The sequence below is a fragment of the Lupinus angustifolius genome, chromosome LG12 (assembly GCF_001865875.1).
Source record: "Lupinus angustifolius cultivar Tanjil chromosome LG12, LupAngTanjil_v1.0, whole genome shotgun sequence".
NCBI lineage: Eukaryota > Viridiplantae > Streptophyta > Magnoliopsida > Fabales > Fabaceae > Lupinus > Lupinus angustifolius.
In genome coordinates this window covers 15,770,967-15,790,992 of record NC_032020.1, presented here as the reverse complement: position 1 = coordinate 15,790,992, position 20,026 = coordinate 15,770,967, and the positions used below count along the sequence as shown (strand labels likewise).

The window sequence follows — 20,026 nt, the reverse complement described above, 5'->3', positions numbered from 1 at the left end:
TTAATCACATTCATCGCCATTTTTTGTTAAAGAAATTACACTTATATCTAATAAATGGATGATTAATGTAATACACGCATATAATTAGAGGTGATTTGTGTAATTATCAATGGTTGTTTGTATAAGTTAATTTAAAAGAAGAAAATGTAATTTATGTAATTTAACTAAAATTTTGTAAACTTTTTTTTAAGATGTAGAGCCACTATACATTTTACACATGTATGTTCATCAAAACGTCTGTATATGATTAGTTGTTGTGATTATTTCCTTTAATTTTTGTTGGTATTATCAAGGGTATTTCATCAACTTTTGAGACAAGGAATTAATTTTTTTTATGTTTATGACTATTTATTCTAACAAGTGTCACTTCCAGGAATTGGACATCTGATTTTTTGGTCACCTTAGAGATTTAGCGAAGTCTTACGCTTTCCATTTAATAAATAAATAATCAAAATTTTGAAAATAATAAATAATATGAAAGTAAAGAGAAAATCAAATTTTGTGAAATTAATAATTTCATTTCACTTAATTAATAAATAATATCAAATTTTGTTTTATATTTATCTTAGCATTTTCCTTTTACATATGGGTAAAAAGGAACATTTTTATGTTAGGTGAAATTGGATTTGGATCATCACTCATATTTGATAGATAAATACATATAAAGTTAAGAGAAATTTTGTATTATATGGTGCTTTTATCCTTTATATGGAATATAATGAAATTTTTATTTTAAATACAAAGGAAAAATTAATAATTAGTCTTTCAGTATTTAAGAGAATTCTTTTTCGATAAAATTATAATTTTAAAAATATTAAACACAGATTTAATAGGGATTTGCTAAGAAAATTGTTTTATTACAATTATATTTAGTAATTAGTTAGTAACTCGTGTAATGTACTGAGCGTAAATTTCAGTGTTTATTTAAATTATTATGTTAAAAAAATAATATGCTATATAATATTTTTATTTGAAAATTTTGAATTTGAAGCAAATTATCATACTTAATATTTTCCACTTTGCTCTATTTCCCTCACTAGCTTGCTTGCTATGGAGGAATGATACTGAACCGTTCCTCTCTGGCCACTATCGCAAGCGTTTACTCAATCAATTAAGAGCAAAAGTTGATATTTTGAAATAAGAAAATTATTTATCTTCCTAATACTTTATTTATTAATAATTATTCTATAAAGTTTTTATTGGGTAAGAGGATGTAGGTAGGATGAAATATTTTTAAAGTTCAACTATGCCTAGCCTAACCTAACTTAACCTTGTCAATTTAATTGGCCACATGAAACTTAGTTTTTGACCTGTTCTCCTCAATTAATTTCTTGGTTCACTCTAACACTTCACCATTAAAATAGTTTATATGGAGGGGGAAATGACATAAAAAAAAGTAAAGTAAAAACAACATACATTAATATTTATATTTTTTTTATTTAAAATAAAATTATATTTTTACTTTTAAAATATAAAAAAAAAGTCACTTCCTAGTCTAACTCGAATTAAACATAATTACAAGATTATTAGTAGGAATCAAGTGGAGCTCAACAAGTCCAAAATGGAACACTGAATAATATTATTCTTACTTCATTACTTCACTCGATGCTTTTCCTTTTAGGCTTTGAGCTATACTTTATTCTTTGGTAGCCTGGGAAAAAAGAAATAAAAGGTAGAGTTAGTTTCTAACCGAAAATCGGGTCGTGAAAGTTGGTGTCTCCCAAAAATATTTGGAGTCATAACAAAGAAACCCATGCTTTTATATGTTCCTTAATTATCATTTATGCATTGAAGATATTATTAAGCAACACAACATTTATACATGGAAGACGTAGTGCACAGAATAGTGAAAGTGAATGGCATAAACATGCACGTAGCTGAGAAGGGACAAGGCCCATTAATCCTCTTCATCCATGGCTTCCCCGACCTATGGTACTCCTGGCGCCACCAGATCACAGCTCTTGCTTCTCTTGGTTATCGGTGTGTGGCACCGGACCTGCGTGGTTTCGGTGACACCGATGTTCCGGCTACACCTAAATCCTACACAATCCTCCATGTTGTTGGTGACCTCATTGGGTTGTTGGATGCAGTAGCTAGTGATCAAGAGAAGGTGTTAGTGGTGGGTCATGATTGGGGAGCTATGGTTGCTTGGTCTCTTTGCCTATATCGCCCAGAACGAGTCAAGGCTATGGTTAACTTGAGTGTGGCTTTTTCTCCAAGAAATCCCAAAAGAAAACCACTTGATACATTAAGGGCTATCTATGGAAATGACTATTATATATGCAGATTTCAGGTTTATTCTAACTATTTTTAGTGTTTTGTTCTAAATGTCTGTTTCTTAACTGTATAACTTATTTGGGTAACATTTACAATGTTGTCTAGCAAATACATGTCACAACTCTTTGGTATAAGAACACAACACTAAATTTTTTAATCAACTACAATGTGTGGAGAGTTTTATTGTACACTTTAGCAAGACAACAAATGTTATCCTACAACTCATCTTCACATATAATATATATTTTTCAATTTTATCTTTAGATATGTCATATCTCAATATTCACTCACATATGTTTATGTCAATAAATATGTGGTTAATTAATTTGGATTTATATGGTCCTCAGTTTGAACATGTTAACTCTTGTAGTGGATGATGGTGAACTATAATTATTACAGGAACCTGGAGATATAGAAGCTGAGTTTTCCCAGATTGGCACAGAAAGAGTCCTAAAGGAATTCCTCACATACCACAAGCCAGGTCCACTTTATTTACCTAAAGGGAAAGGATTTGGACATCCAATTGATTCTCCAATTGCACTGCCATCATGGCTATCTGAAGAAGAATGCAACTATTATGCCACCAAATATGACAAGACTGGATTCACTGGGGCATTCAACTACTACAGGAATTTGGATCTGTATGTTAATCTTCAACTCCTATTACCTCTTTTTCTTTCAACTATTATCACGAGTAACATTAGTTGAACGTACACGTTACACATAACTCACAAGTATTATTTCTGTATCAATTTATTGACTTAGTTTAATCAGTACATAAGTTTAAAGGAAAGTACTTTGATTTCTCTTGAAATCTGTAAAAGTTTATTAAAAAGAGAAACACTAAAATCGTTCAACATTATCCACATGCTCGTCCGAAGTGGTGCACAAACCCATTTTATCTGTTTTAGATACGAGGCCCAATGTTGGTGGCGTTCACTCTAACGTTATTCTAGTTTTAGTAATATTGGAAAAAGAAATTAACAGGAAAACTCTATTATATATTCCAAAATTTGATGTTTATTTTTATTAATTAAATAATAAATTGTACACTGAGAAATGTGTTGGTGAAAGCAACAATTTCGTAATTTAAACTCACTTATTTTTGGGTCTATATTGCTTCCCTTGTATTTGTAGAAATTGGGAACTCACTGGTCCATGGACTGGTGCACAAATCAAAGTACCCGTGAAGTTTATTGTGGGTGATCTTGACCTCACTTATAATGCACCTGGCGCCAAGGATTACATTCACAAAGGTGGGTTCAAGAGAGATGTGCCGCTTCTTGAGGATGTTGTTGTAATTGAAGGGGTAGGGCACTTCCTCCATCAAGAAAAGGCTGATGAGATCAACAAACACATTCGTGATTTCTTTTCGAAATTCCAAGCTCGTCCAAGACGCCTTCCTATCATTTATGTTGGCATTGTTGTTGTACTTTTCTCTATCATCATTCAATTCTTATTTGTTAGGAGGATATAACATTACACTTTTTAGTGGTTATGTGTGTCAACAATGATATGCGATGGACAAGGGGCTAGTATGGCATGACCCCCTCTTCAGAATAATTTTTTTATATCAGAATTCTTGATATCTATCATTGGGCACACGCATTACTAAAATTCAATAGAGTGACCATATTCATTATTTTACACAATACAAAGTTACCACAACTTTCATGTGAAATGTCTAAAACAGCACTTCCAGTTAGATCCATAGTACCGATTCAATGACTGTAAATAGAAAACAAACTGATAAATTACTGGCATATGCCTCCTAAACTCCAAATTATGGAGTTTTTATGGTGTCACCCTCGTTTCTCCTCTGCAAATGATCCCTGGGTACAGAATCGAAGTACCTTATTGGGCAATAACAAGGCCATATCAAGAATTTGCAGGCTTATTTCCTTTTTCAACATTAAACTTTACGTCCACAAGGCCTGTGATGCCCGCGGTAATTGTTTGACCTTCTTTCACAGGACCAACACCCTGGGGAGTACCTGCACATCATTAATCTATGTTAGTATGGCAAGAGTCACAGAGTTTTCCCGGTTTAAAGTGTCTAGTAATGCATGGTTTTTTTATCAAAAATAAAATCATGTAATATGTGCTATTTAATGTAGAAATAGGAATATGTTGTTGATATAATTAGGAAGATGGGATATCATCACAGTACCAGTTAGTATCACATCTCCTTCAAACAATGTTATGACAGAACTAATGTGGCTAATTAGGAATGGAATCTTAAAGATCATGTCCTTGGTTGAGCCCTTCTGCCGGATTTCGTCATCAACCTACAACGAAGTAAATCCATTTCACTGCAATCAGTTTAAGGTTTCCAATGCAGCATTGAACCAATGCACACACAAAAACATTAGATACAACTAATAAAGAGAGAAGTATAAGTTATCTCAAACCTTTAACCACAATTCTAGATCATCAGGGTTTGGCACCTGAGTCTTGGGCAACTGCACAAAGTGGAGAGAAAAAATGAATACACTTGAAGAATATGACTTAAAATATAAGTAGACGAGCAAAATAATGTCTATGGGTGGCCACGACTTATTTCGTGAACAATTTTAAACTTCAACCAGAAGAAAAATGGGCATAATTGAATGCAGGACCAACACAACAACATGCATAGGCAGCTGGGAAAAGTTCTTCAATTGCAGAAGCCTCATATTACAAATATACAAGCAAGTAATATAATGTTCCCAGATCATGGGTACTAGTTTAAAGGATATCAATGGCTGAAATTTGTAGTATCATTGAAGTTCTTGATTCCTTATCCGGGGGGAACTCATTTCTCTAATATTGCATTTATAAAATAATTTCACATACAGTAAGCATCATAGGATACAATTTCTTACAATGGAACTAATTGGTGTGAAAGTGTCCTGGCCTTTTGCCAAAGTCCATGGAAGACCTGCAGACTAACGGTGAAAGGAGGAAAAGCACATCAATTATTAGATGATGAGAATAAGAGGTCTGGTTCACGCATACAAAACCATTTTAGCAGAATAATATAACACATACTAAAAGCAAAGGGAAATTGACACACAAATTATTTCATCCAGCTTACATCCCAAAAAGTTAAAATCCATTTGTTTTACATATTTTTTTGAAGATATTTTCTGTATCTTTTGGAGATTGGTGACAATAATTTTCGAGAAACATTTTCTGTTGTTTGGTGCAGCCTCCACAAAAAACTTTATCCAATGGGCTACATAGTCAAAGGAAAATATTTTCAAATTTTCATAGATCAAGAAACAACCTACTTGTCCTTCAAAATTATTCACGAAAAAAGTAAACAACAACAACCACGCCTTTTGCCACTCTGAGTTGGCTACATGAATCAAACAACATCTTAGTTTTCTATCTTAAATCATGTCTACGAACAAAGTACAAACCATAAACCTCTAAATTCATCGTAGTAATTATGCCTATAATCTTCCTTGCTCTCTCTCCTTAGTACATATTAATATTCCGTCCCTCGAAAATTCAATGTACTATAACACATGGAGACAAGGGGGAAACTTACCTTAGCAGCAGCTTGAAGGTCCCTAGCAGTCATATCAAGTGCAAGTGCATACCCTGTTATATATAACATAAAATCTATCTTACTTATCCAATTGTAAATAACCTAACTCACTAAGAACAACAACAATAATGATAATAAATATTGAATGAATGAAGTGAAAAAACAAATCCAGATTAAATTTAATGCTTCTATCACATTCTAAGATAAATATATACCAGCAACGTAATCCATGGCAGAGGATTGAGGCACATCACGAGCTTTCTTCCCAATCACAACAGCAAGCTCCACCTCATGATGCAGAGAACCTTCGTTGTGTGGAATTTTGATTGTTCCACCATTTTCCAAGTAAGACGACGTCGGTTTAAGAAACAAAACTGGATCCTACAAAAACGAATTGAAATTGAAATAGATCGATCGAATTGGAGTGATTGAATGGTTGGGAAGAGAGAATGAAAGGAGTGTTAGAAACCTTGGGAACGGCGTTGCCTAGTTCTTTAGCGTGAGAAGCGTAGTTTCTGCCAACAGCGACGATCTTAGTGCTCAATTGAATCAGATTCTGTAACGGTGTCGTTGCCATTTCCCTCTTCTCCCTTTCTACAAACTCTGTTGTGTTTGCTTTTTCGGTTTAGGACGAATCCGATTTTGCTACGACAATGTCAATGGGGCTTGTTTCATTTGGACTTCACTCTTTTAAAAAATATTATATTCTTCACTCTTATAAATAAAGTTAACTAATTTATGAAATTATTTTTGTTGATTTAAAAAATGAAATATTTTTGTAGTGTAATGCTCTACTGGATCCTATAATGATCAAAATGTCAATAGCTCAATTTCTAACAATGAGAATTATTGGAAGTAGCAAACATGCACCCTAGACTGAATTAGTTTATTAACCATAGGATAAGGAGACAATTCCTGACATCATCCTTTTACTAATCTTGTTACCCACAAGAATAGAACATATATCATAAAATGATACTTTATTTATTAATTATTGGTTTACAGGTAACGAAGATTAATAAAAGATTTAGTTGCCAAAAAAGATGATGTATAAGAAATTATTTCAATTAGATGATATATTGAAAACTATAAAGATACTTAAATTTGCATATATTTGAAAACATATGTTGAACACTACAAAGATACTTAAATTTGCTTATATTTGAAAACCAAAAAAAAATATTAAAGGATAACTTGGTTATAAATGAGTCCAAAAAGAGTATAAGTTAAGATTTTTGGTATTGTTTTTTAGAGAGATTCGAGATTATAGGAAAAATATTACCCAATTCACTTGTCATTTTATCCAACATTCTTCCAATTTTTAATGACTACCATTTTGGCTGGAAAAAATAGCCAACCAGTACGTTAGATCAGTGGGAAAGTGGTTAGTGGTACAAATAGTCCAAAAACAACATCTTTCAAAGGAGGACCATTAACGTAGATAATATTGTTAGGTATACAAATAGTCTATTAGAGTATCTATCTGATAATCTCATTGAATAGGAGGACCAATTCTTCATAAGTTTGACGTAACACGGATATGTTATCATAAATTATATCTTATTTTATAGACAAAATAATTAATGTTTAAATTTTTTAAATGACATAATATGTTTTCATCCATACAGGTATGTGGCAATATATTTATGTCAAAGTTGACGGCTGATCAAAACCACTTCGCTAAGCAAGTGACTGGCTATTGGTTTATTATCCTAAACGTTACCAATTAACTACGTCAACAAGTGTTCTCTGTTGTTTCCGAGTTTTGAGGGTCACGAGCTCAATTAAAAAAATATAAAAACTATCCTTATATGTCTTAATCCTGACAGTACTTTCTTCATATCTTATGATGAGAGATTAAGAGGTTCAGACGGAATCAGCTTAGATGCAACATAGATTCAATATATTTTTAAAACATTACCTGGTACATACCTGATGAATTTCTTGGTAATGCAATATATAAAAGCAATCCTTATAATATTTATTAAGATGTCAACATTTTTTAGACAAAGTTGAATAGACTTAACTTGTAGATAACTAAAACCTTGGAAATTCACGTCACCAATGAGACAAATCCTAACTAGTTTTCTGCAGATAAGTTAGAAAAATCACATTTATCAACTATCAAGGGAATTACCAAACGCAAAAAAACATGACACAGATATACAAAGAATGTTACATTTTGAAGGGTGCAGCATGTGCAGCCACAACTTTTGCTAACAACTTATAAGACATTTTTAGTATGGAATCCTCCAAAATATGCTTCAGGCATCTAACACCCACTCCAACTAACAAACCTAATCTACAACTCCAACTCCAACTCAACGTAGTAAATCAATACACTTAGAAAAGCACCAACCCGAACCTGCCCGAAACTAGCTTTCTTACACGGAGAGATTCCACAAAACCCATACATATGTCAGAATAGTAAGTGGCTTAGGAAACAGAAACTGAGTGAGTGCGTTGTGAAAGAAATTGCTTTGTACTCAAACAACTATAGCTTCACCACTCATCTCATCATGAAGCTGAAGTGAGCCGTCTTTCATCAAATTTATGCTCAAACTCTTGAATCTCTCCCTTGAATACTGCCTAGATGCTTTTCTCCAGTCAGTTCCAGTCTTCATCATCGCTACAAACTCATCATAACTGATGCGGCCATCCTGTGAACACAGAAAATTGGAAAATTATTCGACTCATAAAGAATGTGTAGGGTGAGTCTAAGAAACAGCAACATATCTGTTTTTGTTTTTGTTGCAATGGCTTTGTAACTAAGAAAGAAAGAACATGTGGAATGGAAAACTAAATAAATAAAACAATAAGTTGTGATCATGAAAGCTTAACCTTGTCAGTGTCAACTTCACGCATGATGTCATTCAATACATCAGCTTCGGTTTGTCCTGACTCGTCGGCTAGTGCTTCGTTTAGCTCGCCTAACTCAATATATCCACTCCCATCTTTATCAAAAAACTTGAATGCTTTGTGGAAATGCTCATCATTTTCCATTCTTTGCAAGTGAATCGTCACGGCCACAAACTCTCCATAGTCAAGTACTCCATTCCCATCAACATCAGCCTAAGCAATTGACAGAACATAAAAGTTAAAACCATCCTTGAATCACAAACTTATTGCAAATGTGCATCTACACTTAACAGCCTGACTTAGGTGTAATGGCAATTTAATTATTTTCCCTTTTAGATATATGAAGCTCCCTTCAATTGAAAATTGGTGGTATATGCAGCAACATAATTCAATAACAGCAAAAGGTTGCATGAGCTTTAGAGCAAGGTGAGGCATGTCTAGTATACTGGTACTGTTTTCGTTAAGCTAGGGCATGAGAAAATGAAACAATCTTCATATCCATATTGAAAGAAACTCAAGCATCATTACCTTCAATAGGTATATTTTAGGATTTATTTACACCATATAATCAAAACAACAACAACCAAGCTTTAGTCTCATTGGGTGGGGTCAGCTACATGCTTACGTGGATAGAACGATGCCATAACATATATCCTATGGTTTAAAAGTGGCATCTTACATTCTATTGTGTAACACAACACAAGGTCCAAAACCAATCAAGAAATATTTTTCTTGCTTATACCAATCATGCTACAGTCGGTTAAATATGAAAGAGAAAATCTCCATTCTAAGAAATCACGCAACATAAACTCGACAAAAATGATTCCAATGAGCTCCACTATATTGTCTATCAATCCTAGTGATAATCAAAGAACTGAAATCATATTAAGCAGTCCCATTATAAATGGTATAAACAATTTACTGAAGCTTACCACTTCCATCAGCATCTTCATCTCTGGCTCAGCCAGTTGTGAACCAACTTTCCGCAACCCAGCCTTCAGCTCCTCATATGTAACCTTGCCATCTTTGTCAGTATCCATCAATGTAAACATATCTTTGATTATTTCTACCTCTTCAACAGATAAATGTTCTGCAATTACCTGTAGCATTAATTCAAAGAAACCCAAATCACCAACATTTCAACCTCCTTTTACCTTCATCGTTTACAGAACTCGAGTCAACAATTACACATAAACCAAAGAGATACTAACCCGGAGAGCTCTCTTTTTGAATCTATTCATCATAGAGAACTGCTTAAGCCTTGTCCTCACAATATCTCCTAATGGAACATTTGAAGCTTTCTTTGCATTTTGTAGCCAGGAATGTTCTGTAACCAAAATTAAGGTCAGTAGATATTTCAGATAGAATCACTTGCAGGTAGCTTTATATAATGTTTGAAGACTATAACCCCTCTAGACGTAATAAACTACAAATACCATTTTCGGCTTCAGAATGAGTTTCTGGGGATGCGCAAATACAATATGAACCCAGCCCAGCTTATGAAGGACAGATACATTGGGGCAGAGAAGAGAGTTTTATTGGAATTTTGTCTATAAACATCTTATGTGGCTTGCTAGCCCAGGAAAAAAGGAGCCACCCGAACATGTCTACAAATTAAAGGTTCTAAATCGTATACTCTGCGTACCTTTAACTTGGTTAAAATAGATACTACTAAAAAAATAGTTTTAACTTTTAAGGTTTTCCTTTTGTATCAAATATTGCCCAAAATGCAGCACAATCGTATTTATTTCTACACAAAAAAAATTAATGCTTCTGTGCATGCTTAGGAATCAGTTTCTGTCATACCCGATTCCATACCTAGTTGCCTTATTATATAAAAAAATCGCCATTAAATTATTTTTTCTGTTTATAAAAAAGTTGCAAATTCGAATTTATAAATTAGCAAACAGACTTTTCACCTTAGACTAAAAACAAATAAATTAAAACTAAAGTGAACCTTAAAAAAAGTGAGAAGTATCTCCCCTTTCTTTATGAGGCTTCCTGCTCATGAGTTTCTGCACCATATTAATTAATATATGTAAAGATTCCATTCCAAAGGAATCCAATGTTTATGGGTAATATTTCATTTATGGTTACTTGAAGGCCGTAAACTGGCAAGTAGTTCATTCAAAGCCCAGATATGGACCTGTTTCTAGCATACTTTTGCATTAAATCCCAGATCACATGAAACCACAAGCAAGATGAAGAAGGTGAACAATAGAACCGTTCTTCTCATAGTAAGTGATTTACCTAGCACTTGCTGAGCCGTCAAGCGCTTCTTAGGATCAGGTTCCAACATCTGGCGCACAAGGCTCTTAGCACTTTCCGATATCTGAGGCCATGGTTCCCTCTTGAAGTCAATCACACCCCTCAAAATCGCTAAAGCAACCCCTTGTTCACTCTCTGCAACAAACAACAAACCAACCCAAAATCTCACTTACAAGAAATCACCACAAATCAAATACAAATTACAAATTACAAAACACAACAAATCAATACCTGCCCAAAATGGAGGAACCCCACATAGCAAGATATAAAGAATCACCCCAGCACTCCATATATCAACCTCTGGCCCATAATTCCTCTTCAAAACTTCAGGTGCCATGTAATAAGGACTCCCCACAATCTCCGCAAATCTCTCCCCTGAAAGTAACATAGAAAAACAACTCATCAAACACATGAATGTAACAAAAAAAAAACCCACATAGTATATCAATCTTAAACAAGACAGAGAAACCAAAATCAACAAAATTTAGATAAACAATTCATCTAAAAAGAAACACATAAATACCAGGCTTAAAACAAAGAAAACCCAAAATCAACAACAACAAAATTAGCATAACAATTCATTAAACATTAAAAAACCAACTTTTGTATTAAAATAGAAACCCCAGATAACATACCAGGCTTAAAGAACACAGAGAGTCCAAAATCAATAGCTTTAAGAACAGAATTCTCTTTCTTATTAGCAAATAGAAAATTCTCAGGCTTAAGGTCTCTATGCATAACCCCATTAGAATGACACATTCTAACAACCTCAGCAATAGTTCTAGCCACGTTCGCCGCCGCACGCTCACTATAGTGTCCACGTGCCACAATCCGATCAAATAATTCACCACCCTCACACAACTCCATAACAAGGTGAACGTTTTCTTCATCCTCATAAGTCGCTTTCAGCTTCACCAAGTTAGGATGTTCTGGAAGCGTTGACATAATCGCCACCTCACGCCGAACATCTTCGATATCTATTGCGGTTCGAAGCTTCCGTTTTGAGATTGATTTACACGCTAGTTGTTGTTTGGTTTCTCGGTCGGTGCAGAGATATGTTATGCCGAACTCGCCACGACCCAGTTCACGACCCAATACATATTTGTCACTGATTCGGGTTAAGTGAGATAATGGGATCAAGTCTTTAAGGACCCGGATCGGAGACGGTGAGTTTTTTGGGTCCTCTGAGAAGAGGTTGGGTTTGTTTTTCTTCTTCTTGGTGGTGGTGCCGCGGTTAGAGTGTGACTGGTTTTCTTCTACGGCGACTGCCACGTCAGCGCCTCCTCTAACGCATGCGTTGCAATTACCCATGGAGTTTTTTATTTCTTATTTTGTTTTTTTTTTTGAAGCTGTGAGTTGTGACTCAATGGTGAAAAGACCAGAGAGACTCAGACAGAAAGAGAGAAGAAGGTGAGCTGGGAAAAATATATTTCATTTTGGGAAGTTGGGTAATATTTGATTAATGTTTTATGTGTCTTTGAAAATAATAAAAAATGTTGTCCAAATTAAAATAATAAATGAGAATAAATTATTGAATAGTAAGAAAGAATGAAATTTTTGTGCACTACAGATATCACTTTTAGTTTAGTATACATCTTTATGTCATGAACTTATAATTGATAAAAAAATTATCTTCAAGGTAAAATTTAATTATTAAGTATTTTTTTTACATAGAGTGACATAAACTATGGGATAACAAATATGCTCCTTTTAACTTTGGTTGAGAAACTAATATTTTTAGAATAGGGTTGTTTTTAGATAAATCAAAAAATTGAAGTTTTGATTATTTTTGTTATTCAAATGTTCTAGCTATATTTTACACGACTAGACTAATATCCTGGATAATAAAAAAATGAATTAACTTAACATGGTTAAAAATAGCACAAATTATAAACGTACCAACTATTATTTTTTATAAAATATATGATTAGAAAATTATAAATTGTGCAATAGTATTTTTTTACTAATAACAATAACGAGTTAATTTATTCTATGTTGCATGATTATTTTTTCAAAAGGCCTATTAAACCAAACAGATCAACCTATTTAATTATATTATATAATTTTAATATAAGTAATATTATATACATATAAATATAAAAATATAACTTAAACAACTCTTACACTGTATTTAGGTGGAATCAGTTTAATTCTTCCATTAATCATAGCCTTGTGTGATTAGAACAATACCTTGTCTATAATTCGTAATAGTGTGTGAAGCATTGAAAAAGGTTTCAGATACTTTTTTTGACTTTTTCTATTTTTTAGGGGACCTTTGGTTTTTGAGCTCTTTGGTAATGGTACTTGTTCCACTGTGATTAAAGTTGTTTGAACTTTGAAGTAAGAATAATTATTCTTTAAAATTTAAATAATGGAACACTTTGTTTCATGAATCTCCCTTGTACATTTTCAAATTTTCATGCTTGGATATTAGAAGATTTATTTATTACTACTCACGGTATCTTTCATCTTCAGCAAAGAAATTAAAATTTTCAATGCAAATTGTTTCTCTTAGAAATTGAACCACAAAAAGAATATATTGTTAGTTGAATATTAGAAGATGATACATATTATATTATTTAAACGAGTATGAGACTAAGCAAAAAAATTGATGCACCCCAATTAAAGTTTGAGTTTAAAATATATGCACTGACAATATACAGTTTTTTATACTATCAATACATCATCCACCATTGATTTGAATTACTTTTGTTTGAGAGTCAATGATGATTGATAAATGAATTATGAATGATTGACTAATAGTGTACAAAATACTTAATATACATATTAAATCTTTAAAGTTTTTAAACTCAATGATCTATATATAATTATATGATTAAGATTTGTTATTTCTCACCTTCATAAAAAATATATAAACACTTGAGAAGAAAGTTTTTGGTTTAATTGGTATGATCAAACTATGTGTACGAATTATATATTATATATTCCATTTTATTTTAATCTACTTTATTTAAAGAGAAGAAAGTCGTCCGTGGTAGGGAGTATTCACACATATTAGTTGTTGGAGCTGTTCAATTGTGGAGGGTTAGGAATATTTTGACTTAATACCCGCAACAGTATACTTTTTTTGTAATAATATATGACAATCAAATATATTAAAGAGAAATATATGTACATACTAATATCATAAAAAAATTATCATTCATTATTTATACTGAATATTACATTATTTTAAAGATTGTAAAATCTGTATACTGACAGTGTAAAGATTTATACACATGCACATTATCATTCACCTTCATTTGGATTACTTTTTTTTTTGAAAAATCAACAATAATTAAACATCAATGATGAATGATACAATGATAGTGTATAAATCTTTGTACACTGTCAATGTATACATCTTTTTCTCTATTTTAAAAGTAAGGTGGGTTGAAGCAGTCATATTTGATATTATAATAATTCATGTAACTATTACTTTTAGGGCCTGAAATATACTCGAAAAAGATTATACTCGTACAAAACATGCATGTGAGTAGGTGTTGGCATTGAAATTCCAAGAATTTTGCTCTGAAATATCAAGCATGGCATATGCTAGCAGCACTGAGAGTCCTAGTTTAAATTTATTACATTCATCTCTGGTGCATATGCATAAGGTAATTATAATCCACAAGACCATAACCTACTAGTAACTCGATGATGAAAACAAATTATTAACATCAAGCCCAAGGAACAGAGATAAATTATTAAATATTTATTTATTTTTACTTTTTATTCCTTATACCAATTAATCATCTTATGTTAAGAAGTAATTCGTTTATTGATTAATGACTTGGTCCAAAAATCATCAAAATTAGTCACACTTGCCTACTAATTAATTAATGACTTGGTCCAAATTCAAATTTTGTTTTTACTATTTCTATACCGTCATCCCATATCCTTCTAGAAATTGGCTTCAATTTGACCATAACAATAATGCATTATACTAGGATCTTTTCTTTGCTAGGTTTTGTTAATCTCAGCTTTAAATAAGAAGTTTAAAGGGATAGATGACTAGATGTATATTAGAAAATTAAGAGAGCCAAGTGAAAAAAAAATATTTTTTCTGTCAATGAGTCACGGGAATCTTGGAAAATGGAAGTTTCTGTCGGTGGAGATGGAGAATATTTGCACCCTAGACGTGATAATAATTATGTGTCCTGATCCGATTTTTAGTTGAATATTGATTATATGACTTAGGAAGAAATTAAGTTCCATTTTAACCTATATTAAAGATTTGTAATGTCATAGTGTATTTTTATTAAAACATAGAAAACTCTTTAAATTAAAAAGTTGATCATGAATTGATGAATGTATAGTTGGCAACTTTATTAGGAAGTTAGCTATAGTGATCTGATTTTCAATTGAATAATGGTTGTCCCATTATTTAAGTTTTAAAAATCATTTGCTCTTAAAATATATACGACACATATACAAATGTTGAATCATATTATTAAATCTAATAACAAAGTTAATTAAACCTTTTTTAAAAACTACTTAACGTCATAAACTCATAGAGTTGCATTTTTCCTTTGTGTACATTGTTGCATTATGTTTTAAGAAAAAACTAAATTAAACTATGTTAGCTATGACCCACTTGATAAAATATTGTTACCTTATGTCACTATCAGCAAACAATGGTGACTTATTTTTCTTTTTTTACACAAAGGAGAAATGGTTTTATAAGCTTTTGTCAACATTGAAGGGTTGCTAAGTTGTTATCTATTTGTTTTCTTTGTCTTAGAAGTCAAAGCACAAAGCACACCCTCTTAACACAAAGAACACGCTAAGTAACTTCTTTATAAGACAAATGTTGGTTTTTCCTCCCATTACGACATATATCCTTTAAATCCTCCAATAAAATTTCGTAATATTTTATAAGGAAATATTTAATAAGAACATAAATAAATGCATCAAGAATTGTGGACTATTAAAAAAAATCAATGGTTTTTCTTTACAAATCTTATTTTTTTCCAATTTGGATAATTAGCTCTTTGAACCACCTAGAACTACAGTAGTCAATGCTTGGAATTAAGGAAAGGATCAATGTGTAATGTGTCTAGCAATGTTATACATATTGTCCACCAAATGTGTGTTTCACGAGTCACCTATTGCAATCTTCAAATCAGTCAGATATTAAAATAATATCAAGTGCATAAACAAATCAAAACATCTATCTATATATACATATATATATATATATATATATATATATATATATAAAGTGACTTAACTAATAACATATATCGTATAAAAACTGTGAAAATAGTAAATTATGATTTTACAACCATATACGATAATCATTCTCATTTTCTGATAACAATTATTCTTACCTGAATCACTCCTTATGATATGATACACATGTTCTTTATTTTAAAGCTTATGTTACACCGGTATCTCTTATAAAAATAATTAGTTTAAAATGATGAGATTGTACTTTCCCCCTTCTTCTCTCTAACTTTCTCATTTGTCTCTCAATATACTTGTTATAAATTTTGGTTAGTTTTCAATAAACCACGTGGGCATTATTAGTATGAATATGAATATGACTAAACAAGTAGTGGAGTCTTATCGAAGAATTCATATGGTGTCGGTATGTGAAGATATGCAACCAGGTGACACTAACAATCAGGAGAGACTAATTGCTCCAATATCATGTAAAGACTCACCAACAAATGAAACATTGGATCTTTAATTAAAACCTTAAGATCTTGAGTTTTATCATTCATAAATTCTTCCACTTATATCATCTAATGTATAATTCAATTTATCAAACTAGTACTTAATATATCAAACACATTGTTTGTGTTTAGATGATTTGGTGTTATGTGACAAAGAATTGGAGAAAATAGGGTAGATGGATGGTATAGACTAGAGAGGAATTGACATAACAAACTTGAACACTCAAGAAACCACATCCACATAAATTGGTTAATTAGATTGTGACTTGGGTGTTTTAAGACCACAATGTCTTCTTCAAAATGCTTATGGTTGATAAGAGAATGAAGTATCTTCTGATATAAGGAGATAAATTATCTCCTCCTGCCAGTGAAATCATGATATGTGTCATGTTTCATCATTTTCTATACAAATATTTTTTAAAATAAACAAAATAGCACACATGTCATATCTTTATTGGCTAGAGAAGATAAGTTATCTTCTAGTATGAGGAGATACATTATTCTCGGTCGATAAAACATGGATGAATAAGTCTCTTTTTATCCCATAAGAGAAAATATCTAATATCTTTAAGCTGCACTGGCATGCATGGTTTTCCAGTGAGACCAATATATCTTAGGGCGAAAAACTCATAAAAGAAACCAAAAGTTCATGCTTCGCGATGATTGTGTTGGGTGATAGGCTGGGTAAAAGAAACAGATCTTCTGTCCTGAAATCATCCCGTTTCCATGTCCCAAACCAATCACATCTCACCAAATCACATAAAAATGTTATATTATATGTTTTTTAATTTTTTTTTCTAGTATGTGGCGAATTTCCATTGAATTGGGACACAATGAGACATAGAAAAGTAAGACAGTTGATCCCTTCCTCGCAGAAAAACATGCAAACACTATTACACAACTCACACCCCAAGACCAGCTCAAAATCCATTTCCGATATTAAAATAATCATATTTTATAGTATCTTCTCAAATTAAATCAGGAGATAAATTATCTCATTTAACCCCTAAAATTATGGTATTTATAAAAATATTTCTAAAAACTACAAAAAAAATTAGTAAATATATCATAATTTTAATAGATGTATAAGATAATTCATTTTCTGGTATGAGGAGATATTTTATTCTCGTAATAATAAAAACAATAAATGGATTAATGTTATACTTTAATTTTTATGTAATATATATGGGTCGTTCAATAGTATAGCGCAGTCTAAATAGAGAGGAGACGCCGTTTTACTAGATACTTTATGTGACTGCTGGCAGTCTATAACTGCATGACCATACTAACATAAGGCCCATTTACTCTTTCACGTTTCTATATTTGTTGTTGAAGGAAAATAATCAATAAACTATTTTTTTGATTAAATAATTTCTTTTTACAACAGCTTAAATCAAAGGTTAATTGTTAAAAATAATATTGTTGTTGCACAACTGACAATAAATTTCATTTTGAAGTAAAATATTATTCTAAATTCCATTTTTTTGGATTTGTGGCTTATTTTTCTTATTTAGTTTGAACATTTATATTAACCTAGAGAAGTATTAGTGGGCCTAAGGAAGAAAAAAAATGTGAAGCCATTAATTTTTAATAATTATTTTATATATTAATGAATGAATCCATTTGTCAATTCTAAAGCCAGTGCAAACAACATAAGATTATGCATGGAACTATGGTGGAGATGAAAAAAGAATCATTTGTCTCGAGAAAATTCTATTATTATGTCTCTAGTCAATCAAACTTCACAATACTATCATGGTGGAAATTATATATATGATAAAACAAATTTAGGCCAAAGTTTCGAGCTCAAGCTTAATACCACACATAATTCTCTCATTTACCATAAATATTATACTAGCACACATCTAATTCACTTTACCAAATACCATGCATCTAGTCCGTCATTAAAGTATTATAAAATTAATAAACATGTTGACGAATTTCATACTCAAGTAAGCCATGTATTTCAGTTATGGTTCTTCACTTTGCTGTGGGTCAAAATTCCATTACAAAGTGAGATGTTTTATGCACATTGCATTTATCTAAGTTAATAACTACAAAAGTTATTTTGCTAAGCTCCACACTTTATATTTATGTTGGCCTAAACTGATTGTTAAACCAAATAGTTGATAATAGCTTTTTTAGTCGCTTAGGTAAGGTTTGCTTGGACTTGCATTTCACTCTCTGTCCTCAACCATTTTACTAGTTTGACAATTGTGTTTTTTATACTACAAATGGATTTCTTCAGGATGTGGAATTAATCATTTTTTGAATGTATAGTTGTATCTCTCAACAAGTATCGCTCTTTGTGAAGATTGTGAACTCATGATGAAATAGGATGAACACAACAAGTAGCGTTGAAGAAAAATGCAAAAAACGATCTTTCACTTATTGAACAAAAAACAGAGAATGTAAACCAAAATAATGCTGTGATCTTTTCTTGATAATTATCAATGCTTATAAGCGCCACTATATAACTACAGAGAAAGACACAAGTTTCAACCGAAACCATAACAGAAAAGATAAAAACGGAAACTTAACTAATAACGGTTAATAGAATTTTGAATTTCTTCTTTTTTTCTTCGTTGGGCTTGAGAACTTGTTGTCTTCAATAGACCCCCTCAAACTAGGCATGTAAATGTTGATAATGCTAAGTTTGAACAAGATGTTGTGGAAAGGTGAGGGAGAAAGAGATTTGGTAAAAATGTTAGCAAGTTGAAGAGAAATATAGATAAGAAGGAGATGAATGGTATTGTTTAAAACCCGTTCACAAACCACATGACAATCTATGTCAATATGCTTGGTTCTTTCATGAAAAAACGGGGTTTGCAGCTATATGCAAAACTGAGTTGTTGTCACAAAATATACTGACAAGCTTAGGATGAGAAATGTCAAGGTCGCGAAATAAGAATAGGAGCCATTGAGCTTCACAGGCAGCCATGACAAGGGCCCGATACTCAGCTTCTAAGGATGATCTAGAAACTGTATTTTGCTTCTTACTTTTCCAACAATGGTTAGGGAATATTTATGCCCAAGGATAGAGGGGATGGATATAGGTCCCCAAATATCAACATGTATGAGATAAAAAATATGAACAGAATTAGTGTTGTTGTTTTGAAAAGGCAGTTTTCTCTGTTTTGCATAGTGACACATATCACAAGGCTCATTAGAATTTCTACGCTGGATGAAGGAAAACTTTTTATTCAATATGACAAGCTTAATGTTTGAAGGATGACCTATTCTTTTATGCCGAATGTCATCATGATTATGTCTAACATTACTAACATTATTAATTTAGCTATTGTAATGATAATTCATGCCCTTAGAACTAATGATGTAAAGACCCTTTATGGCCTTAACTGCACCAATCATCCTCAATGTAGAGTCCTCCTGCATCACACATTTG

The 20,026-nt window shown here is 32.0% G+C and overlaps 3 protein-coding genes across 4 annotated transcripts; 1 reads left to right on the top strand and 2 right to left on the bottom strand.

Moving 5' to 3' along the window:
- Positions 1,750-3,869, top strand: LOC109362882 (bifunctional epoxide hydrolase 2-like). Its single transcript, XM_019608949.1, has 3 exons — positions 1,750-2,293; positions 2,677-2,918; positions 3,415-3,869. The coding sequence occupies exons 1-3, from the start codon at positions 1,823-1,825 to the stop codon at positions 3,752-3,754; spliced, it is 1,053 nt and encodes a 350-aa protein (XP_019464494.1). The 5' UTR covers positions 1,750-1,822; the 3' UTR covers positions 3,755-3,869.
- Positions 3,891-6,492, bottom strand: LOC109362883 (acylpyruvase FAHD1, mitochondrial-like). 2 transcript variants are annotated; one of them, XM_019608951.1, is made up of 8 exons: positions 6,282-6,492; positions 6,028-6,193; positions 5,813-5,865; positions 5,142-5,204; positions 4,689-4,739; positions 4,448-4,565; positions 4,123-4,271; positions 3,891-4,061 (listed from the first exon to the last, which is right to left on the bottom strand). In XM_019608951.1, the coding sequence occupies exons 1-7, from the start codon at positions 6,387-6,389 to the stop codon at positions 4,156-4,158; spliced, it is 675 nt and encodes a 224-aa protein (XP_019464496.1). In that variant the 5' UTR covers positions 6,390-6,492; the 3' UTR covers positions 3,891-4,061; positions 4,123-4,155. The 2 variants fall into 2 exon arrangements, with proteins under 2 accessions (XP_019464496.1, XP_019464495.1); XM_019608950.1 differs by having other exon boundaries at positions 3,891-4,271.
- Positions 7,878-12,367, bottom strand: LOC109362821 (calcium-dependent protein kinase 10-like). Its single transcript, XM_019608855.1, has 7 exons — positions 11,575-12,367; positions 11,171-11,314; positions 10,922-11,074; positions 9,883-9,998; positions 9,604-9,771; positions 8,654-8,884; positions 7,878-8,472 (listed from the first exon to the last, which is right to left on the bottom strand). Exons 1-7 carry the CDS (start codon positions 12,248-12,250, stop codon positions 8,299-8,301), a joined length of 1,662 nt encoding a protein of 553 aa, XP_019464400.1. The 5' UTR covers positions 12,251-12,367; the 3' UTR covers positions 7,878-8,298.